Consider the following 25,674-nt stretch of genomic DNA (forward strand, 5'->3'; position numbering starts at 1 on the left):
AAAAAAAATGGTGAGCTGGTAAACTTAAATCAGCTTACCATATTGTCTCATATAGTGTTTTTTTTTTTTTTTTTTGTTAGTTGTTGGCGCATTGGCTTCTGTGGCCATAATGCACCTCCCAAAGTTTTTGCATTTTACTCTGATCCAAGCCCAAAGCAGGATTCGAACCCGTGACCTTTGGGTTGCCAGGCAGGCACTTTACCCACCTGACAAGCCCGGTTGGCATATATGGTGTTACAATAACATCATATGGTCTCATATGATGTTACAATATGAGACCATATTGATCCCAGACAGAAAATACTGAGCAAGAGAGGTTTTAAAGATGAATGAAAGCAGTGAAGAAAGGCAATATTATAATTTATTAAAATTTCAGGATTTATTCCAGTTCAAAAGTTGAAATAATATAATAGATGCAACTCTGCATTCTGTTTTTCTGTCCGAGGACAATGTTACCTCCACTGGCAGCAGAGGATTTGGGCTTATGCTCACTTTAGAAACTATGTAATCCATGAAATGACCTAAAATTATTAATTTCACTTGAATAACATCACCAAAAGAGGCAATTCTGCTATTCAATTAAATAAAACCTCAGACATAACCATTACAGCCTGTTTCAATGCTTAAGATGGTAGGTGGCCCCAATCAGTAACTTCTTGCCAAAATAGCAAATAACATATTGGGTCTAAATAAGTATATAAAATAACAGAAAAACAGATTGAAAAGTAGTATTACTTTCCATTCTGTTTATCCTGCAGTTTCATTAAGTTTTCATAACTTCACAATAGGGACCAACATGATCACTAAGACTTATGAGAAAAGGAAAACACTAAACCACATAAAAAATGCAGTAAGTCCTTGCTGTTTGTTAATTCATCGCCACTTGTCTAATACATGCACATCACGGTCCACAACGGCTCACACTGCATTAAATATTGCTCTTAAATCAGTTGTACTTTGCGTATTTATTGACAATTTCTTCTTATAAATTTCGTTTCAAATTTAATGTAATTATTCTTGAAAATATAATTAAATATTTTCAAGAATAATAAAAAATGCTAAAAATATCTTAAGATATTTTAATACATTTCTATAATTAATCAAATGAATATAAATTTTCTTATGAAGTTTATGTAACTGTGAAAATCATACCCTGTTTAATTATGAATAACACCTGAATAATCTGAACAAATTAAGTGGGAGAAAAAGGAGAGCATTTGTGCTGCCAAATGTATTTCAAATATCCTTAGTATTATTTTTATACTTTATTAAAAATGATATATGTGATCTTTAAGAATATTACATACTTAATCAGCTGTTTTTCTTGCGCACAACACTTGGCTGCTTGTTTAAATCCAATACATTATTCATTTTTTCAGTATAAAGTGGCTGAGGCCACCAGCCATCTGATTGTATTGGTGACCTGCTTTAACCTAATAGTAGATTTGGTTTTTTTTATGATACTATTCAAATAAAAAAAAATGAAATTAGGGAATTTTAAGTTGACTCATGGATAACGATGTCATTTCTGAAGTGAATCCTGCTACTCTCAGTGGAGGGAACAAAGTGTTCCTAGAAAGAAAAATAGAAAGCAAAGTAACTTCTATCATCATTTGTTAAGAATCACTAATAAGCAAAATGACAAAAACACTGCTGCCAAGGGTAACATTATTAGCACTAGTAGTGGCAAGTGATGCAAGAAGGCAAGTTTATAAAGCATCACCCAAAAAAAAAAAAAAAAACATGAATTAATGTCCCCTCATTTGTATAGCCTGAGATGTGCGGAAATTTGCCTTTAGCCAGCGGGTGGTTGGTGGGTGGAACAGACTTCCATCCCTTGTCGTGGAAGTTGATAGCCTAAATAAGTTTAAGGCTCAGCTGGACAGGTATTTCGAACGAACAGAGGGGTGAAGTGGAAGTGGTTATTTTTATTTATTTATGTTACTTTTTTTTTTCTTTTTTTTTTTGGCTGATGCTGCATAAGCTTGCTTTCTTGCATCAAATGCCTCTACTAATGCTAATGCTAATGCTAATGCCATCAGCACTGAGCTTGCTCAATCCATTCAACACTTAAATGCTTCAATCAGTCCTCACAAGTTCTTAATTTCCAGCGGCTGCAATTTCCAGAACTAATGCCTTTCTTGGTAAGACCACAATTTTGTTTCCCCTCACCAATCATATATTTGATCATATAGAATCATATACCTCACAAATCATATAGAAGTTTATCAAACCAACAGCTTGATAAACTTCTTATTGCCCTTCTCTGCACCTGTTCTAGCAGATATACAACCTTCTCGAAGTTAGGGCTCCAGACCTATATATATATATATATATTTTTTTTTTTTATGTAAACCCCAAACACGAGAGGTATTGGAACCTATAGTACTTGGTACAGTGCTTGGGTTGGAGGTTGAGAAGACGAAAGAAGATATTTGTTGACATTGGACTCTAACTTCTGTAGACTGTAATTTTCAGGAAATACGTATGAAGGAAGGTTGTTCCAGAAAATGGCAGTTGAATGAATAAACGAGGAAGATAAAAAGTTGGTTCTGTGAGTTTGAAGTTGGACAGTAAATGGATGTTGGCTGGTGGCGGCACGTGTTTGGACCATTTTGAAAGAGAGAGCGGGAAATATAGAAGCTAATTTAGAAGAACAGTGCCCATGGAAGTATCTGTAGAAGAGGCATGCAGCAGAAACAGTAAGTCTATGAGAGAGCGAGTGGAGAGACTCTGTTAGAGATGAATCATTAATTAACCTAACTGCCCTCTTCTGAATGGAATCAAGAAGCCTGAGAGAGGTTTTGGGGGCACCACCCCAGATGTGGGAACAATATTCCATGGCAGGGCGGATTTGTGATTTATACAGAGTGAGTAGCTGTTTGGAAGAAAATAACGCCGAGAGCGAAAGAGAAAACCAAGTTTTTTAGATGCGGAGGAAGCAATATTTGTAATGTGCTTGTGCCAAGAGAGAGATTAGAAGTCAGGGTAATCCGCAAAAGAGATATATCATTTTTCCTAGAAATCGGAATGTCACTAAAGATAAGCATAGGGGGAGAAGAATCCTTTTTACGAGATATAAGACAAGACTTAGTTTTAGAAGGGTTGAAATCAACTAAGTTGTCTTTGCCCCACTGGAGAATTACCTGAAGATCGGCATTTAAGGAATTGGTAGCAGATTTTCGAGAAATTGAAGCTGATTGAGCAGGACAAGGTTTCTCAAAATGGAAAGTTGAATGCAATGTGCTATCATCGGCAGAACTATGGATAGGATTTCCAGTCAATGGAAGGTCATTAAGAGGAAAAGAGTGGGGAAAGAACTGAACCTTGGGGGACACAAACATTAGTGGAGAAGTTAGAAGACAGAGAGCCATCTACTATCACCCTCAGTGAGCGATCAGAAAGAAAACTGGATAACCAATTACTAAAAACAGTTGGCAAACCATAAGATGGAAGCTTGTTTAGAAGACCTTTATGCCAAACACGATCGAAAGCCTTTGAGATGTCAAGAGCAACTACTTGTGTTTCACCGAACCTATCCATTGAATTGGTCCATAAATGGGTAACATAAGCCAGAATATCACCAGTGGATCGACACTGATGGAATCCATACTGGCGATCATTGATCAAACGGAAGGTTTCCAGGTAGTTTAAGAGTTGGCGAATAATTGATTTCTCCATTACTTTAGAAAGAGTAGAAGTAATTGCAATGGGACGATAACTGGATGGGAGGGATTTGTCATCCTTTTTAGGAACTGGCTGAATATGAGCAAATTTCCAAGCAGAAGGAAAAACACCTTTGGAATAAGAAAGTGAAAAAAAGCCAACACAAAACAGGAGTAAGTTCAGGGGCACAGGTTTTGAGAACAAGTGGAGAAATACCATCGGGACCTGGAGCTTTCTTAGCATCAAGATTCGTCAAAATCCTTCTGACATCCTTTTGACGGAGGAGGCATTGAATGGAGCATTTTGGGAATAGTGGGAGGTGTTTTACCAAGATCATCAATACATGAGCTGGAAGAAAAATGGGATGCTAGCAGGTCAGCTTTATCCTTGGCTGAAGTGACAACAGACCCATCTGGTCTGGACAGAGGTGGGAGCAGAGATGGGCAAAAGTTGCGGCCAACAGCTTTGGCAAGCGACCAGAATGCTTGGCTACCATTAGTACAAGAAGCAAGTTTTCTACTCTTAGCCTATTTAAACTCTAGTTTGGACTGATTAATAACTGCTTTACAATTGTTGCGAGCTTTGGTGTAGGCAGAAAATGAAACTGAAGAATTAGAAACAAGCCAATTACGATATGCAACCTTCTTCTCTTGAACAGCTTTAGCACATTTATTGGAAAACCAAGGTTTAGATAAAGGACGAGATTTTAAAGTGGAGCGTGGGATAAAGGATTCCATTCCTGCAAGAATAATTTCACCGACACGATCTGAGCAAACGTTGACATCAGAAGTTTTGAAACAGTAATCCGGCCAAGGAAAAGAAATATCGCAGGTCATCCCATTTTGCATTCGTGTAATGCCGAACAACAAAAGGTTGGGAATAGCCATGAGATAAAGGCTCCATTGGAAAAGAGACAATCACCAAGTTGTGATCTGAAGTGCCTAAAGGACTTCTCATTTCGACCGTGTACTTAGAAGGGTTGTTTGTGAGAAAAAGATCAAGCGTGTTGGCTGTGTGATTAGGATTGTCCAGTATTCTTGTAGGTAAATGAACAATCTGTGCAAGGTCATTAGTAATTTCAAAAGCCTCACAACTCAACCAGCTGGTTCAGAGTGACTAGAAAACGGAAGCCAGCTGGAGTTGTGAACATTAAAATCACCAAGGAAAATTACCTCACTGTTAGGAAAGTTGGACTGAAGAAAGTCAAATTGCAAAGAGAGGAAGTCAAAGAGCTGCAAGTGATTAGTGGAGTTGGGAGAACGGCAGAGACAACAGAGGAATTTGACACAATGAGGTAGAGAGATTTTAAGCCAGAGAAGATCAAAGAGAGGATTTGAGGAGAGAGAAGATTCCAAATTGCCAAGTTTCTGACAGGGAATATCAGAATGGACATATGCACAAGTACCACCTTTGAGGCGAAAGGAATCACACAGCGAATAATTTGGTCATCTGAGATGAGCAGTAGTTGAATCAAACGATAACTGAGATTCTGTCAGAAAAAGTATATGGGATTTGGCAGAATGGAAATGGACATCGTTGAGATTAGAATTGAGACCACGTATATATTTGTGAAATGAATTAGGAAGTGCTTGGGAGGTTTAGATCTTTTTGCAGATAAGCTTGCTCTATTAGTTTGACAATTAATGGTGTATTCAATAGTAAGAAAAAAGTGGGTGGGACATGCTGTATGAAGTAATGAAATTTTTGGATATGGCGTACACATGGTAAGAATATACCCAGATCCTTGACATAACGTGGCCTCAACAATGCTCCCCGCATACACACTACTTGGACTCCCTCCAGTCACTATCTGGCAGAGTAGAGGTAGCAAGATTATACACTAGCTGATCCGGAAGCCCCCTAGAGAGTTACCAATAGGTACAGTCTGGTGTATTAACTAGCGGCCAGCCTGCGAACACTGTTTTAGAGCTTTACCCTCAAAATGTAAGGAATATTGGATCTCGCCACGACATTCATCTTAACCTCAAAAGTCATCAATCATACTGCACGATGGAAGAGGTACGGAAGGGTTGACCGGAACTTAGCTCTACAGACTAAATATGGGTTCCACCACTTCAAGCCTCCAATAAGCAAAGTGGTGGTATTGCACCGGTTGATGAGAGTCATCTACCACCTAGTACTGCCTGGTAACATAGAGGGGCGGCATTCCTCCATGTGGTGTGGGAGCCACACCTCGACCCCTGTTTACATTGGTTCACACCTGGGTGGTCACCCACCATGTACTTGTGCATGGAGGTTATACCCAGGATTACTAACAGTCCCACCATCGTGAAGGTGCAAGCAGAGGATTTGGCTGTCACAGACCGTCCGGACTTCACCGAAATTGGGTCCACTTGACTTGATTGTCACCCGAATATCAGTTCCATCAGCGTTTTAGAGTCCCAGGTAGCAAGTACAGCTTATCTGGAATATCTGCAGTATTCAAGATGCAGCCTAACCACTGCCTTCTACAATGGGATAATCTTCCCCTTAACCCCACTAGCAAAGTTCCTGTATTATCATTTACAAAACTCTGTGAGCTGTCCTGGCATTCTGTTTGCACTGTCAGAGAACTTCATATTTCACTGCAGAATTACCAAGTTTTTTCATTTTCCACTACCCTGAGTGTAGTACCATACAGTTGGTATGTTAATCTAGGATTACTGCTAATACTGAAAAATCAGATTGGAAGACAATCTGATTTTTCGTAACTTGTATTTGTCCATGTTTATGATTCAACTGCCTTTTCTCAGCCCATCTGCCTAGATCTTGTTGCAATAGCTAACTTTGATTATTTTCATTAACCCTCCTGCCAACCATCTGAAAACTTAGACATTAAGCCTAATATACCTTCATTAATAAATATAGAAAACAACAACTGGCCTAGCACTTAACCGTTGGGGACTCCACTAATAACAGTAGTCCACAAAGAGCAGTATCCATTAATAACTGCTCTGTCTTTTACCACTCAATCATCCCTTTATCGATGGCAGTAACTTTCCTTTAATGCCAAAGTGCTCCAATTTGTACAGCATTCTTCCATGTGCAATAGTATCAAAAAGCTTTCCTGAAATCCAACTATATGATAAAATTAATTTTTTGCATCTAGTTTGTTTGTGACTGCATCATAATATCCAATCAGATTGATCAGGCAAGATCACCACTTAACAAAACCATGATGTCACTGAAATATAGTGACATTCCTTTCTAGGTGGCCCTGCATTACTTCTTTAACCAGTGACTCCATTATTTTCCTTAGAACAGAAGTTAAGCTAACAGGTCTGTAATTACTCATATCACTTCACCTTTTTATCCCCTTCCCTTTGAACTGGTTGACATATTCGGCATCTGCAGTCCACAGGGACCTCCCCTGAATGCAAAGATGCTTTATAGTGAAAAGTTTATTACCTCCTCTGCTGCCTCCCATAATATAACTGGATACATCCTATCAACCCAGAGTGCCTTTTTTATATATAGCTTCAACAATTTCTCTTCCAACTTCCTCTCAATCATCACAAAATGATTTAGCTCTCTGCTGGAGTTTGATAAACTTCTGGCTTCCCTTCTCTAAAGAATTCCTCATGTGTAATTGTAGATACAAATTACCTGTTCAGTTTGTTAGTAACTTGAGCAGAATAATGGTTAAATCATTGACTTCAAGTGGAACAATGTGATTAAACCCCTTTCTTGTATTGTTAATATAGTAAAGAGGACTTTGCCAGAGACTTCTCATAATCTGCCTTAGCTTGCCTAACCTGCTTTGTGACTTGATTATAGATGGGTCATTCCATGTCAAGTGGCTTAGGGGTCCCTGCTTGACCATCTTCAATTTTGTTGAAACTTGGTGTGGATATTTAAACAGGTTTCAAATGAAGCTGTGCAAAATTTCAGTTCAAAATATAGTATGCTTGAGTCACCAGCACCTTTTTTTGTGGAGGTCACTTGTGTTATGCAGAATAAATTCACAAACAATTTTCAAAGTTTTAAGTGTTACTGTTGCACAAGAGATAGTGCTCTGAAACTTGGTATACCTAGTTAATTTTTGGCAGAGAATGCAAAACTTTGGTATCCAGGCTCAAAAACCTTCACATTTTTTACAATGTGGTCTAAAAATGGCACCAAAAATTTGACACGACAAATTTAAGCAACTTTTGATAGTCATAAATTTGAAATAAAAACCTTTGGTACCTTCTTCTTTCATTCCACTTATTACCAACTGCATGAATTCTGCCTAACTAAATATCAGCTCTTATACTTGTTTTCTGGCTGAGATATTTTCCTTCAAAGATTGACTCAAAATCTGAAAGTCAAATTTTACCTATCTTAAGGGGCAAATATCTTAATGTGGGACACCTTCAATTCAATTCTCTCGTTTTGCCACCACTGGAAAGAGAGTTTCAGATACAAGATCATGGTTTATCTGTTTTGTGTCTTTACACTTAAGGCCTTAAAATTAAGCCTAAACATCAAGTAGCTTTATGTGCCATATTGTTATTTTGTGAGATTTTTTTGTTGCAGAACAGTTCCTTAATCCTGCCTAATGTTCAGAATAATCTAGAATATTCTACAATTCTGGAATATTCTAGAATTCCAGAACATTCTAGAATGTTCTTGAATCCCCCCCAAAAAAAAAGCCTGATGAACATTCTAGAACTCTGGAATATTCTAGAATCATACAAAAAAAAAGTATAAATATCTGATATTTGAACCATGCTGTTATTAATGTGTTTTATCTTCGTGATGAACAGTTTGTTTATTTTGTTCCTCTATTTTTAATTGTTTGACTGTAATAAAGTTAATTAAGTTCATTGCTTGCAGAAACATCCACTTATTTGTCAGCATAAAAGCCATGGAATCAGGAGATTTTGCTGGAGATAAGCTGCTCATGTACTATGAGTCATATAGATAATTCTAAGTGTCATGTGCTATCCTATACGTGCAAAACTGGGTTAAAATTATTTAAAGAATTTGAATTTGAAGAACAACAGCTGATAGGTCGACACTGTAGATTAAAACTGGGCGAAGGAGACACAATTTGTCTACTCCTCATAATCTGCCTTAGCTTGCCTAACCTGCTGTTTGATGGCTATTGGTACTTCTCCTCTGAAATTTCAGCAAATGGCTAAGAGACTCACAAGGCTATGCCAAAAGGAAGGCAAGTCAAGTACAAGATGTAATTTCCATAACTTTAAAACATCACGAAGCTTTGCTTTTGACAAAATTTGAATTTTTGCAGCATTCATGTTGCAATCCTTTCCAGAAGAAAAATCATATGGTGAAAGTTTACAACCAATTGATTTGTCAATGGCAGACTATCTGAAAGACCTAACAAAGGTAGACATAAAACCAGACCAGAAACTGTGCCCATCATGCCAAAAAGAGTCTAACAGCCGAAAAGCAGCAACAGGAACATCAACTTTATCTGGATCTGACCATGATGACAAAATGTATGCAACTGAAAGCTTGAACACAAGTTTGATGGCTATTGGTACTTCTCCTCTGAAATTTCAGCAAATGGCTAAGAGAGACTCACAAGGCTATGCCAAAAGGAAGGCAAGTGAAGTACATGATGTAATTTCCATAACTTTAAAACTGCATCTATTGGTGGCTTGGATCCAAATGACATCATGGAGCCAAGTGCAAGTCATCAGTGTGGAAATTGCTTAGATTACAATGAGCTGCAGAAAGAATTGAAAGAAAAGTTGATGGTATCAAGTCATACAGAAATACTTTAAATATTAACACTAGCTCCAGTTAGTTGGTCCATAAAGAAAACAGTGGAAGAGTTTAGTGGCTAAGAAAGAATAGTCAAGAAAGCTAGAAAACTTAAAACAGAAGAAGGAAACATGGCCATACTTGGAAAACAGCAAGGAAAAAGCTTTCTGAGCAAGTAAAGCAAAAGGTGATATAATTTTTTGAAGATGATGAATTTAGTTGTATATGCCCTGGAAAGAAAGATTACATTTCCATTAGAAATGCAGATGGAATAAAAATGCAAATGCAAACGCGACTACTACTACTGAGCAATTTGAAGGAAATGTTTATAACTTATCAAGACTGAAATGGATCTGACATTGGATTTTCTAAATTTTGTGAACTTCGACCCAAGTGGTGTGTCACAGTTGGTGCACCAGGAACACATTCTGTATGTGTATGCACAATCCATCAAAATGTCAAGTTAATGCTAGCAGCAAGTCCTGTTGAATGTGATTACAAGGTTCTCATCAGTAAAACAGTCTGTGATTTGGAGTCAAAAGATTGCATGCTTCATCGGTGTGAAAAATGTCCAGGAATATATGAATTAAAAAAAAGTTTCCAGAGAATATTTTTGAAAACAATGAACCAGAAGATATTATTGAATTCAAGCAATGGATACACACTGACAGAGATACACTGGACACAAAGCAATTAACAGAAGATTTTATTGAAGAGCTGAGTACAGTCAGTCCTCGTATAACACGTGTTTACACTACACAAATTTGATCATACACGATTTATAAATAGGGGAATGATATCTTATATAACATGAACCGAATTCGCTTATGCACGATTCGTCTTTGTGTTTACAAGAAATAGCAGTCGAACACAGAATCACCCCAACCGAACGCAACACGATAGGAATGAAGAGAAGATTCTGAAAATGTATTTATGTTTTTTTTATCAGTGAAGGGGAAACACATTTCATCATAATAACGTAAAAACCAACCAACAATCGGTATGATCGCAAATGCAATTATATCGAGTTTACTACCAGTTTATAACAGATTCCACTAGCAGAAACGCAACTGGAAATTGTTTTCATTGTTTTATGGTAGTAACCCCTAGAAATGTGCTTTAGTAAAATGTGAGGTGTTAATCTCTGCCTTTATGGTGTTGTTTATTCAGTTGCTACACGCGCGCGCAGCTTTGTTTATGTGTATCAAGCGTGCCTCCTCGTTTTGTAATTGTGCTTTATTCTTTAAAAATGAGTAAAATACTTAAAAGGTGTGAAAAGGAAGTGTCCTGGTGAAGACACTGCAGATTCAGAGAGAAAAAGAAAAGCAATATCGATAAACAGAGGTGGACTGGATCAAAAATTCTTACCCAGGAAAATTTATAGTGGCCTCATACTATGATTTATGTCCAAAATCACACCGGCCTCCGGCCCACCGGGATTTCCCCGGTGGGCCAGAGGCCGGTGTGAATAAAATACGTAAGTATTTTATTACGATTATTTATTGTGTTTGGTAATGTTTTGGTTACAAATGTGTGTTCAATCTTGGGTGGTCGGCACCTAACCCTATTTTTCCCATAGGGCCTGTTGTTTATATTGCACGATTTTGCATTGCACGAGGGTTTATAGGAACACAACTATCGTGCTATACGAGGACTGACTGTACAAAGATATTTAACCTTTCCTGTCATCACTGCATTGCTAAACATCAAAGCTACCATTTGAAATCAACAAAGGAAAGCCTAATGACAGGAGAATTGGTCATCTTGATGAATTTTGCAGAAAATTATTCATTTGTTGTGCAAGATGATGTTCAAGGGTTCCACTGGGAGAATAGCCAGGCTACATTACATCCATTTGTCATTTATTACAAGGATGTTGAACTTCAGAATATAAGTTTCTGCATAATCAGTGACTGCCTTTGACATGACACAATTGCAGTGTATGTTTTTCTAACCAACTTAATTGAATATTTGAAGAGTTTCATGACAGAAATAGGCACATTTACTACTTCAGTGATGGTTCTGCAGCTCAATACAAGAATTTCAAGAATTTTATTAACTTGTGTCATCATCAGAAGGATTTTGATATCAGTGCTGAATGGAATTTCTTTGGCACTAGCCATGGCAAGTCACCATGTGATGGAATTGTTGGAACAATAAAACGATTGGTAGCATGTGCAAGTCTCCAATGCCTAATTGAAAACCAAATCCTGACACCAAGAAACATGTTTGAATTTTGTGACAAGCATGTGACTGGAATAAAATTATGTTTTGTTTCTAAAGAGGAAATTGAGAAAGTGAGGCCATTTCAAGTGAAAAGATTCATAGACAATCATACTACTACTGGAACAAGAGAAAATCATCACTTCATTCCTATTGATGCAAGACAGACTCATGTTTGCAGAGTATCAAATGACACACCATCATTTGTAGCTCATGTAGATCAGACTAGTGAAACCAATATTCAATATGTGCCAATTGTTAATTTACAACTTGGCCAATATATTGTCTGTATTTATGACAATAATTGGTGGATTGGAAATATTTGTGAAATTTTATTTGAAGGACATGATGTATTGGTAAATTTCATGCATCCTCATGGGGCAGCTCGCTCATTTCACTGGCCTGCTAGACAAGATATCTGCTGGATCCCTGAACAACAAATTATTGCCAACCTTCCAGCTCCAAAAACAACAACAATGGGATGACAATATAGCTTGTCTGAAGTAGTAATATCAACCATCAATGAAAAATTCCAGTCCATCATGAAGCAGTGATTCAATATCTTCATGCTCACTTGCTTATATCAAATTGTGTTGTGTTTTAAATAAATTTTGTTGCAGTTATAACTTCTTTCAAGTTTAGAAACCAATAGAACATCATCTTTATGCTTGGGGATAATCCTGAATAAAGACCACGTTTCAGGCTTGGGTACTTGCATTAAAGAAACCCATGCAATTTTTTTCTTGCCATTTGCACCCCCATTGTAAAAATTACAGATCTTTTTTGTGCATTGGCAATATATCCTTTCTCCTTAAACCAAAGGGCAGAGTAATTGCAGAAAATTTCACTCTTGTAAATGCAATAGTTCTGTCCTTATTGAGATGTGAAACTTCACCATCAAATAAGTATACAAATATTATGTGGAAAATATAAAATGTTTAAGGCCATTTTTTAGGCTTTAAGTAGCAAGACACAAAACTGAAAAACCATGATTCTTGTTGTTTAAAACCTGCTCTTTCCAATGGTGGCAAAAACGAGAGAATTGAAGGTGTCCCACATTAAGAAATTTGCCCCTAAAGATAGGTCAAATTTTGAGTATCTTTGAAGGAAAATATCTCAGCCAGCAAACAAGTATAAGAGCTCATATTTAGTTAGGCTGAATTCATGCAGAGGCCTCCGTAGCTGAGTGGGCAAGAGCGGGAGTGCAGTAGCACACGCTCTTTGAGTAGACCGGGGTTCAAGCCCCTGACTGCTGAATACACTTGCTTTCTTGCATCATGTGCCACTACTACTACTAATACGGTCAATCTGCCAACCCACACTGGACCAGCGTGGCAGATTATGGTCCATTTCCCTCAGCATGAATTGTTGAGGAGGCTTCCATCCTGCAGTGGGTTGATAATGGCTGCACTTTACTTTTTTTTTTTTTACATGCAGAGGTTAAATGGAATGCCCAAAGAAGAAGGTATCAAAGGTTTTTATTTCAAAGTTACGACTTTCAAAAGTCTTGCTTAAATTTTTCATGACAAATTTTTGGTGCCAGTTTTAGACCGCATTGTAAAAAATGTGAAGGTTTTTGAGCCTGGACACCAAAGGTTTTGCATTCTCTGCCAAAAGTTAACTAGGTATACTAAGTTTTAGAGCACTACCTCTCAATGTTGTGCAATAGTAACACTTAAAACTGAAAATTTTTTTGCGATTTGCTCCACATAACACAAGTGACCCCCACAAAAAAGGTGCTGGTGCTACCTCAAGCATACTATATTTTGAACTGAATTTTTGCACAGCTTCTTTGGAAACCTGTTTAAACATCTACACCAAGTTTCAACAAAATTGAAGATGGTCAAGCAAGGACTATCTTCAAAATTAGGCCACTTGACATGGAATCACCCAGACTAATTTATAACTACCATAAGCTTCTGTATCACCTGATAATTTATATGCATTCCTGCATTTTATTTTCTCTGCAACGTCTCAATAGTTCATCTAACATCCATTAGGTCTAAGCCTTGAACAGTATTTCTTCGTTGGTGTGAAAAGTCTAGTAACTTCTATGATTACTTGCCTGAATGCTCCTCATTTTAGAATTTGCTGTTGGTAGCATCATCAGTTGGTCCTACTGCATAGAATTTAAAAATTGTTTGAGACCACTATAGTCATCCTTACAAAAGTAAAAGTCTCCCTTTACCCTTAACAGTAGCTATATCTTTAAGAAAATCATACATTGGTACACTGTAGGATTTACTTAAAGTGGGTCTTTTACCTACAGATTCTTAATGCATGATAATCAGATAAAGATTACTCTTCCTCTTGATTCCTCTCTAGCATTCTGCAGTAGAAAACATCATCCAATAAAAGACCCACTGGGTGGCAGTGATAACATTGTGAGTGACTAACCAACAAGTTCAGTCGATATATAAATGCGCCATTATAAGATATTCTGATTTACTGGCCTATTCTATTTCTCTCTCTATATTTGTTTGTTATACTCATCACAGGCATAAGCCTATATCACACTAGGCACTGCCTACCCATGTCAACTGGATTCATTGCTTTAGATTTAATGTTTTTAAAAGAAAACCTTCCTGTCCTTTCTGTACACACTGTACTCCCCATATTCAAATTCTGTATCCCCTATATCTGTGACACCATGTCTCTGGTTTCCACACAATGTCTGCATTTGATGACTTAATCATAACTTCAAATTTATTTCTATACTCCTAGCATTAGCAAACATGCACCTGTTCTTACTCTTAGTTATCCTAACACAGTCACATACTTGTTCCATAATGAACAACAGCAGGGATTGAAATCCCTGATACACTGCATGTTCCAATAGCGGTGGAAGAATCATTTTCTCCTCTGCCTGTGGTTCTAGTTAATCTATTAGCCTAGGATTTCCCCCCCCCAACAAGCTAGCAGTTATCCACCTCACCTGTACTGCCTGAATAGCATCAGCAAATATTCTTGTACCCCCTTCTGTTTAAGCATATCCCATCTCTGTAAAAACTACAAGCACAGACCACGCCGAGAAAAATTCTAACCCCATGAGCCTTGCACAATCTCTCCAGGGCCAACTGACTGAGAAGGCTCTCAATATGTACTCCCTTCTATCTGCTATCTGAGCAGAAATGCAGACACTTTCAAATATAATCCTAACTCATGACTCTTCCATTGTAGAGAAGACATCTTTTGAAGATGTCTTCTGTACCATGTCATCTACTTTTGCCCCTGATCCTATTCCATCTGTCCTTTTTGCATATATTTCCCGTTTCTCTGATAATGGAGTCTCTGACAATAATTACCTCCTGTGGGACCAGTACATTCTGCCTTGAGGATTGCCACGGTGTTGCCTATGTAATATTCTGTGGGAAGTTATGATATGTAATACCTTGAGCTAAATTCATTTTTATCTTTAAAATCAACAATTTAGATTTACTTTGTTGATTATATTATTTTATATGAAACAGAATAAATGATTTTTTCTAACTCACATATCCAGTATGAAAAGAATTAACTTACCTTCATCAATCAAGGCACTCTGAACATCCAGCTTAAACTGGAGAGCTGAAAAATAAAACACTCAAATAAAATAAAATACAACATTCAAATAACTAAACTAATATTCCCATATCAAATAATGAAAACATAAATTTCATCAGTCATATTGTTATTAGTACTTATTAATATGTATATAAGCATAAATTGTCCAAATGAAATCTACTTCTCATTTTAAAGGTGGTAGTATTAAATATATTCAATCTGTTATTCCATATTAGGGGCTAATATGGAATAACATATTATTTCAATTTGGAAATCATATTTCCAAATTGAAATTTGGAAAAACTGTAAAGTAGATTTACCTATCTTTCAGTTAAAGCATGCTACAATGGCATACTAGAGTGTTTAAGCATATAATTACAAAATGAAACAGACTATATTTAAAAGTTATAAGATAAAAGTATTTTAAATTCTCCTCCTCTGTTTAATTAATAAAAATTACTAAATTTTTGCATTCACCATCCTCTTTTGTTGTCAGTGGGGGAAAGATAAAAGATAAATCTCTGTTAATGTGTTAAGTGTGTTGACGTACATGTGCATATTTAAATCCACTTGGTGGGGAATCACCTGACTAGAACCATTTTCTTATAAGTTGACAGAAGAAAAACCATATAATTTTGTCAAGCAGCCTTTGCCACTGTCTAACTAATTCAGCCTTAGTGAAAAAAGCCCAAAAGTGTCTCTGCCTTCCCCAATCCAGATTGACTCAATCCGGTAATTTTTGAATTTGCTGTGAGATGAGCTGATCAACAGAGGATATGAGGATTTTGGTCACATGATATAAAGCAGCTCTGATCTGGTTGTCATGTAGGCTGTCCCAACAGCCCCACATGACAAACAGTCAGAGCTGCTTCAGACTTTTTATTACTCTGTAACTTTCCCATGCCATCTTTTTCTACTCTACTGGACTGATCAGCTTTGTATTTATCCATATCTGCATCCATTTGTGCTATATTTTCTTAATGTGCATTCACTCTATATTTTCTATATGCATTCATTCATGACTTCTGTAACTACTGTCTTCAAGATATTCTATAAATCTAATGTATTCACTCTCCTTGTTCTAATTGCTCAGTTGATAGAGGTAGTGTAGTACAGTGGTTTTTGACCTTATTTTAATAACGGCACCCCTAAGTAATTTATTTTATTTTGTGGCACCCCTACTCAATTTTTTGCCTGTTAGATCCGATTCTGTGTGTGTGTGTGTGTGTGTGTGTGTGTGTGTGTGTGTGTGTGTGTGTGTGTGTGTGTGTGTGTGTGTGTGTGTGTGTGTGATATTTAAAAAAAATATGTTATAACTAATGTACAAGTTAGTGCATTTGCATCATTTCTGTACATAGCCAACTACATAAATAGTTATATATTGGCATCATTAAGTATATCTCATATTGCGAATATCTTCACAACGAGTTGCCAAGGTATTGCAACTCGTGAAGTAAAGCCTCAAATAAGTAACACTTCACCATTGGAGAAGACTACTGTTACTTATTCTCAGCAGATACCATCACCCATACGGCACCGTTTCAGAGCATATTGGCTCCTCATGTTGGTGTTGCAATGATGACAACCCAGTTGCAAAGTATAAATCCGCAATATGAGAGGTGCCTGATGATGTGGAGTAATTTAGATTATGGTATAGTTTAGGGCTAAAGCCTCAGGTTACATAAATAGTTTAACTAATGTACAAGTTAGGGCATTTGCATCATTTCTGTACATAGCCAACTCATATTGTGGATTTATACTTTGCAACTCGGTTGTCATCATTGCAACACCAGGGTACCCAGGAGCGGATTAAGGTCGGTTGAGGCCCCGGGCGCAGAAGAAAATATTGGGTCCCTTAAAAGAGAGAGAGAGAGACAGGGAAAATAAAAATACATGTTAACCATTTTTTTAAATAAGTAAAAAATATTATGTACTATTAATGTTTTATTTCCAATAAAATTTGAATATAATATATGTATAATATAATTAATAATAGCATAATAATAATCACAAAGTTTTGAACTAATATTTGAACATATTAGTTTAACTATTAGTTGAACTAATATGTTCAACTAATTTGTTGGGGTTTTGCGTGGGCCCTTCAGAAGTCGGGGCCCAGGGCGCGCGCCCGGTGCGCCCGCCGTTAAATCCGCCTCTGAGGGTACCTGCCCACCCACTGATGAGGAGCCAATAAGCTCCAAAACGGTGCCTATGGATGATAGTATCCGCTGAGAATAAGTAACAAGTCTTCTCCTCTGTACTGTAGTTAGAGCTTTTTCCGCCCCTCTCAATACACACCAAAAATACTACAAAAAGTCAAAACGACGTATAGGGAAATAAATTAAAACACTATGTTTATTTTTGAAGTAAAATTTTAATTCCGACATTCTAAAATGTTATTTTTCTTGCTTTTCTGTTAGCAAAATCGTTGATGACATTGTCGAAGTCTATTTCATCACTCAGTTGCTGTTCTATAGATTGTCGTAAAATAAAATTGTGTCTCATGTGAAAAGTTCTGCCCGGGGTGGACTGCTCTCCCCCCCCCCCAGCTACGCCACTGCTTCTCCTATGGTGAAGCATTACTTATTCAAGGTAGTGCAATACCATGGCAACTTGTTGTGAAGGTATTCACAATATGAGATATACTTAATGATACCAATTTATAACTACTTATGTAGTTGGCTACGTACAGAAATGATGCAAATGCACTAACTTGTACATAAGTTAAACTATTTATGTAACCTGAGGCTTTAGCCCTAAACTATACCGTAAAAATATGTTATATAATAGTTATTACAATAAAATAACTATAAACAAAATTACAATTCATAATACAAATTATATAAATATATAATAATAATTTTATTCTTTATATAGAGGTACTAAATAAACATCAATTATAGATTACCACAAAATAAAATTTAAAAGATACCGTACATCTTTTTATAATGAAATAAATATATACATTTTTTAAAAAAAATTAAGTTTAAGTAACTTAAACCCAAATTCCGTGGCACCCCTGGAATGTTGTTGCGGCACCCTGGTCGAAAACCACTGGTATAGTATCTTAAACTGTCATAGTCCCACTTCCTGAAATTAAAACCCACGCCTATTCCTTTATGACCGCAACCTCTATGATGTCAACATTAGCCTCCTAACCATGAGTTCAAATTCACTCATTTTATTGACAACAATCTTGACATTACTGTAGACAGCTAAGACTGAGTGTTCTTATATACTTCAAAAACCTTGCCACACTTGAAATTATTTAAACTATATCCCTAAATTATCAAGCACATCCTGCCAATATAGCCTTTTACAGCCACAAAGAAGTACTCTTGAGATGCGCAAAAGTGTTAAATTGATTTATACATAAGATAATTGTATCTATATTATCTCTCCCCTATAACTAGCAGTTTCCTGAACCATAAAGCTCCCTTGGTGATACTAGTAAACACCCTTGCATCAACTTTGTTTAAATCTACTTCACCTCTAACGAAATAGATTCCTTCTATCTAATAAGGTGGGATATGTTGATAAAAATACCCACACCACCAAAAGCCTTGCAGATTCCCTTGAGTGAATCCAAACCATGAGGGAGCACAGTGTGCCTCTACAAGTGGCTGTCAACATATATTTCCTCCTATCATACCTGAGTGGAATTGCAGATACATACACATTCTGACCTAACTCGCAGCATTTTTCAGCAAGGTTGTATATTGTCATGTTCATGTGCATTTAATATCATTAATCCTCACATGAATAATAATTCTCTTTACCTCCCTTAAAATCTGACAGTGTTGGTAATATCAATTGTTTCTCCCAGAAAATACAACCTAGGCTTAATCCACTTATCCTTTTTACAAAAATTACCAATTTTCCTGATAATGTAATCTCTGAATAAAACAATCTTTCTGAATCAGAGCAGTGTGCACTTGACCATTCTGTTCTGAAGCTCAAATAAGGAATGTATCATCTGGCAGATCACTACACACCTGAGTTCAATATTAGTTTGTTTCTAGAGCATCTACTGTTTATTTAAGGTTTGAAATTCATCTAATAAGGCACCAAGTTCAATTTAAGATTGGTACACTATTTACATCGGGAACAAATATGTAATAATGCAAACAGATTACAACCATAAAAACCAATGTAATTCTAGAATTAATATTACCTGAGCTGAACCCAAACATAACAACTTAAGAAAAAATAATTTTACACAGTTGTTACAATTAGCCACAAATTACAGACACCTGACAAGTATTGATATAATCACACCTCAGCAATAACAATAACTTATGTCTCAATTAAGTAAATTAAAAAAAGTCTCCACATAAATAGTACCATTTTACTTTGGTCACAATGTCATCTAAAAATTGCATACATCTGTGTATCAAACTTCCCAGCAATGATTTATTCTAGCTAAAAATAAGGAAATTCCTATAAACATATGCCTCAAAAGTTTTTATTACCAAGATATTAAATATTAATCATAAATTTAAAAACCATGTAAAATGAGCAAGCTTATCTTGTAAAAAGAGTTTTTACCATGTAAAAAGAGCAAGCTTATCTGCAAAAAGATCTAAACCTCCCAAGCACTTCCTAATTCATTTCACAAATATATGTGGTCTCAATTCTAATCTCAACGATGTCCATTTCCACTTGCAGTCTGACAAACCCCATGTATTTTTTCTGACAGAATCTCGGTTATCGGTTGATTCAACTACTGCTCATCTCAGATGACCAAATTATTCGCTGTATGATTCCTTTCGCCTCAGAGGTGGTACTTGTACATATGTCTGTTCTGATATTCCCTGTCAGAGACTTGGCAATTTGGAATCTCCTCTCTTTGATCTTCTCTGGCTTAAAATCTCTCTACCTCATTGTGTCAAATTCATCTGTTGTCTCTACCATTCCCCCAACTCCACTAATCACTTGGAGCTCTTTGACTTCCTTTCTTTGCAACTTGACTTTCTCCAGTCCAACTTTCCTAACAGTGAGGTAATTTTCCTTGGTGATTTTAATGTTCACAACTCCAGCTGACTTCCGTTTTCTAGTCACACCGACCCAGCAGGTCGAGATGCTGAGGCTTTTGCAATTACTAATGACCTAGCACAGATTGTTCATTTACCTACAAGAATACCGGGCAATCCTAATCATACAGCCAATACGCTTGACCTTTTTCTCACAAGCAACCCTTCTAACTACACAGTCGAAGTGAGAAGTCCTTTAGGCACTTCAGATCACAACTTGGTGATTGTCTCTTCTCCAATGGAACCTTTATCTCATGGCTATTCCCAACCTCGTGTTGTTTGGTATTACAAGAATGCAAAATGGGATGACCTGCGAGACTTTTCTTCTTTTGCTTGGTTGGATTACTGTTTCAAAACTTCTGATATCAACGTTCAGGTCGTGTCAGTGAAATTATTCTTGCAGGAATGGAATCCTTTATCCCACACTCCACTTTAAAATCTCGTTCTTTATCTAAACCTTGGTTTTCCAATAAATGTGCTAAGGCTGTTCAAGAGAAGAATGTTGCATATCGTAATTGGCTTGTTTCTAATTCTTCAGTTTCATTTTCTGCCTACACCAAAGCTCGCAACAATTGTAAAGGTTATTAATCGGTCCAAACTAGAGTTTGAACAGGCTAAGAGTAGTAAACTTGCTTCTTGCCCTAATGGTAGCCGAGCATTCTGGTCTCTTGCCAAAGCTATTGGCCGCAACTTTTACCCATCTTTGCTCCCACCTCTGTCCAAACCAGATGGTTCTGATGTCACTTCAGCCAAGGATAAAGCTGACCTGCTAGCATCCCATTTTAATTCCAGCTCATGTATTAATGATCTTGGTAAAACACCTCCCACCATTCCCAACACGCTCCATTCAATGCCTCCTGTGGTCTTCCGTCAAAAGGATATCAGAAGGATTTTGATGAATCTTGATGCTAAGAATGCTCCATGTCCTGATGGTATTTCTCCACTTGTTCTCAAAACCTGTGCTCCTGAACTTACTCCTATTCTTTGCCACCTTTTTTCACTTTCTTATTCCACAGGTGTTTTTCCTTCTGCTTGGAAATTTGCTCATATCCAGCCAGTTCTAAAAAGGGTGACAAATCCCTCCCATCCAATTATCGTCCCATTGCAATTACTTCTACTCTTTCTAAAGTAATGGAGAAATCAATTAACCGCCAACTCTTAAACTACCTAGAAACCTTCTGTCTGATCAATGATCGCCAGTATGGATTCCGTCAGTGTCGATCCATTGGTGATATTCTGGCTTATGTTACCCATTTATGGACTAATTCAATGGAAAGGTTCGGTGAAACACAAGTAGTTGCTCTTGACATCTCAAAGGCTTTCGATCGTGTCTGGCATAAAGGTCTTCTAAACAAGCTTCCATCTTATGGTTTGCCAACTGTTTTTAGTAATTGGTTATCCAGTTTTCTCTCTGATCGCTCACTGAGGGTGATGGTAGATGGCTCTCTGTCTTCTAACTTCTCCACTAATGCCGGTGTCCCCCAAGGTTCAGTTCTTTCCCCCACTCTTTTCCTCTTGTATATTAATGACCTTCTTCCATTGACTGGATATCCTATCCATAGTTTTGCCGATGATAGCACATTGGATTCCACTTTACATTTTGAGAAACCTTGTCCTGCTCAATCAGCTTCAACTTCTCGAAAATCTGCTACCAATTCCTTAAATGCCGACTTTCAGGTAATTCTCCAGTGGGGCAAAGACAACTTAGTTGATTTCAACCCTTCTAAAACTCAGTCTTGTCTTATATCTCGCAAAAAGGATTCTTCTGCTCCTATGCTTATCTTTGGTGACACTCTGATTTTTAGGCAAAATGATATATCTCTTTTGGGGATTATCCTGACTTCTAATCTCTCTTGGCACAAGCAGATTACAAATATTGCTTTCTCTGAATCTAAAAAACTTGGTTTTCTCTTTCGCTCTCTGCGTTACTTTTCTTCCAAACAGCTTCTCACTCTGTATAAATCGCAAATCCGCCCTGCCATGGAATATTGTTCCCACATCTGGGGTGGTGCCCCCAAAACCTCTCTCAGGCTTCTTGATTCCATTCAGAAGAGGGCAGTTAGGTTAATTAATGATTCATCTCTAACAGTCTCTCCACTCGCTTTCTCATAGACTTACTGTTTCTGCTGCATGCCTCTTCTACAGATACTTCCATGGGCACTGTTCTTCTAAATTGGCTTCTATAATTCCTGCTCTCTCTTTCAAAACGGTCCAAACACGTGCCGCCACCAGACAACATCCATTTACTGTCCAACTTCAAACCCACAGAACCAACTTTTCATCTTCCTCATTTATTCATTCAACTGCCGTTTTCTGGAACAACCTTCCTTCATACGTAATTCCTGAAAATTACAATCTACACAAGTCTAATGTCAACAAATATCTTCTTTCGTCTTATCACCCTCCAACCCAAGCATGGTACTAAGTACTATAGGTTCTAATACCTCTCGTGTTTGGGGTTCACATAAAAAAAAAAAAAAAAAAAAAAAAAAATGGCAAAACATTTTTATGTTCAGATTAAATCATAAAAATATGACTGTGTGTAAAACAGGCTTTAAACAGTACAAAAGTACCATCACTAATTAACAGTATTGTTCAACTACATGAATCATATCATTACTTAGTTGTGATTAACTAGTTACGAATTGTGTTTTTCAGTGTGGCACAGTACATACTAGCAGTATCAACGTGTCTGCCATTTGAGTTACAGATTCCATGAAGACTGCCTCAAGTATTTCATTTGTTAAATTGGTATTATAGGAGATGCTACAAATCTCTTTACTTTGCCAAGTTAACTGATATAATTTTAATTTTTCGTGAAGTTCAGAAGAATTCCATAGCTGCTCTTCACAGATGAAAACTTTCCAACTCAATAAGTACTAAATCATAATACATTTGCTACTGTGCATACAGTAGCAAATGTATGTAGCAAATAGTTTCACAGTAGCAAACAGTTTCAGCATACCTGTTGAGAAACAGGTATGCTGAAACTATTATGAATAAATGCTGGCATAGGGAGATAGATTTTGACAAATTGCACATGTTGAAGAGCAAATGCTTCATTCTGTTTAAATATCTCCTACCACAAGTACCGAAAGATTGTAAGGTTGCATAAATGTTTCTTCTGCAAGTGTATGGAGAACTTTACAGGGACAGCAATTGTGTCTATTTCATGGTATGCCTGTACAAGAAGTGTTCCACCAAGATATGAATAAATATGGAAACAGTTGTCACTAGCTCATTTTTGCAATATACACATGATACTCAATTTCACAGTCATATTCTTCTTGCAGATGAACCATGTTTTTCAAGAAATGGAATTCTCAACTTCTGAAATATTAATAATTAGGCCAGAGAAAACCTACATAAGACCCTAAGTACTCATTATCAACATTGTTTTTCCTTTAATGTTTGGTACGGTGATCTTGACAACAATCTTATTGGTCCTTATTTTTTACCAGTATTGCTTCCAGGAATGGTATACCTACAATTTCTGAAAAACAATCTGTGAAATCTTTTGGAAGATACACACATCTTGAAAACTGACGGAGGACATGGTTTATGCATGACAGTGCACCAGCCCACTTTTCCAGTAAAGTTTCAGACTTTTTAAGTATGGAATACAGTAACTGATAGGTTGGTTGTAATCTAAGTGTGAGGCTGGGCGATTGCCACCACAATCACTCAGCCTCACACTCAGATTATTTTATGGGGTCACATGAAATCCAAGGTTTATTCATTATACAAGATGAACTATAAAATTGCATTTTGGAAGCTAATGAAGCAGTCCTGAAATAAGATGTACCGAAGAATTGTGGATTCAACATATTGAATGCTGCTTTAGATGTTTTCCTTTTAGAGATTTATTTAAGTTTATCCTCATGTTTTGTAATTTATGATTAATGTTTATCATCTTGGAAATAAAGACTGTCGAGAAACATGTTGATAAGAACTTGTTTTCCTATTTTTAGCTGTAGAATATAAAGGGTTTTCCAATAGTAACGCTCGATGTTTGGCAACAGCGCATGACGAAGTCGACAGTCACACAGGTGGTATCTTTGGTAGCCGTATTCAGTTAGTCTCCTCATTTTATTATGGAGCGTTACACGACTGAGCAACGAGTCGAAATTGTAAAAAATCAAAACCAATGTTCTATTCGTCAAACGTTTCGTGCACTCCGTGCAGTTTATGGTGTCGACGAACGTCCTTCAGAATCCACAATTCGCCGTTTAATAAACAAATTCGAAGCAACTGGGTCTGTGGCAAATCTGAAAGTGCCTGTACGTCAGCGAAACGCAAGATCCGTTGAAAATATTGCTGCAGTCCGGGAAAGTGTGCGTGAGAATCCGCAACAGTCCATTCCGCGTCGGGCTCAAGAACTTGGCCTGTCTTCGACGACAACTTGGCGAATCCTGCATAAGGACTTAGGGCTTCACCCTTATAAAGTGCAATTAACCCAACAACTAAAGCCCAACGATCATGCGCAGCGGCGTTCATTCGCTGATTGGGCGCTAGAGCAGTTGGAGGTCAATCCTGATTTTGGGCGAAAAATAATGTTTTAGTGACGAGGCTCATTTCTGGTTAAGTGGCTTTGTTAACAAGCAAAATTGCCGAATTTGGAGCGACGAAAACCCACGGGAGATTCATGAGGTCCCACTACATTCCGAAAAAGTTACATTAGGCGCGTTATTGCTGAAATTGAGCCACTTTTATGCGATAACGTCATCACCAATTGGGTATCCAGGATTAACCAAACCAGACAAAGCCGCGGCGGACATTTATCTGATATAATTTTTAAAACATAATGTTAACACATATACTTCATAATAAAAATAAAAATAGATCACTATCACTCTCACAATTTGTTTTATTGCGTTACAAAAATCGAGCGTTACTATTGGAAAGCCCTGTACTTTTACATTTGTTCTGTGAAATTTTGAAATGCCCTATATATTTTAGAAATTGTAAAACATTCAGTCATTGTCTGTCGACATTGTATTTCAAGCAGTAAACTACTCTATAGTGTGATAATGTATAAAGCAGAAATCATGCAGTAAAGAATACACTGTTGCTTGTGACTACACAACTAATCATCATGATCTTACTGATTTTTGATTTATGATCTTACTGATTTATGCAAGTTATGATAGGATATTCATGATGAAAAAAGCAAGCATTGACTTTTATACATATTGCTGATTTTGTGAAATCATCATACAATTAGTCAATCTTTTGACAGGAAATTGACTAACCTTGTTAGTCAATCAATAATGCCAATTTTCTGGATGGTGTTAACAATTTGCTTTTGCTCTTGATTCTTTCTGCATTCTGTACACTGAAGATGCTCTTGAGATACTACTAAATTCAGCCAGTAATTCAATAATTTCATGAAATCTCTTCCCAGGTTTGAGTTCTACTACTATATTTCACATAAACATTCATTATAATTTTCTTAAATTGAAATAACAAAAAACACAACTGTTTTTTGTTTATA

The 25,674-nt window shown here is 36.9% G+C and overlaps 1 protein-coding gene across 1 annotated transcript in view; it reads right to left on the reverse strand.

Moving 5' to 3' along the window:
• LOC150085146 (uncharacterized) overlaps window positions 1-25,674 on the reverse strand; it is a 75,130-nt gene that overhangs the window by 37,119 nt on the left and 12,337 nt on the right. Inside the window, exon 3 of the mRNA XM_090373894.1 lies at window positions 15,127-15,171. Within this exon, the coding sequence (XP_090230020.1) occupies window positions 15,127-15,171 (45 nt within the window). The remainder of the gene's footprint in view (window positions 1-15,126; window positions 15,172-25,674) is intronic.

This window comes from Mastigoproctus giganteus, chromosome 5 (assembly GCF_048544385.1).
Source record: "Mastigoproctus giganteus isolate SK-2022 chromosome 5, ASM4854438v1, whole genome shotgun sequence".
NCBI classification, from domain to species: domain Eukaryota; kingdom Metazoa; phylum Arthropoda; class Arachnida; order Uropygi; family Thelyphonidae; genus Mastigoproctus; species Mastigoproctus giganteus.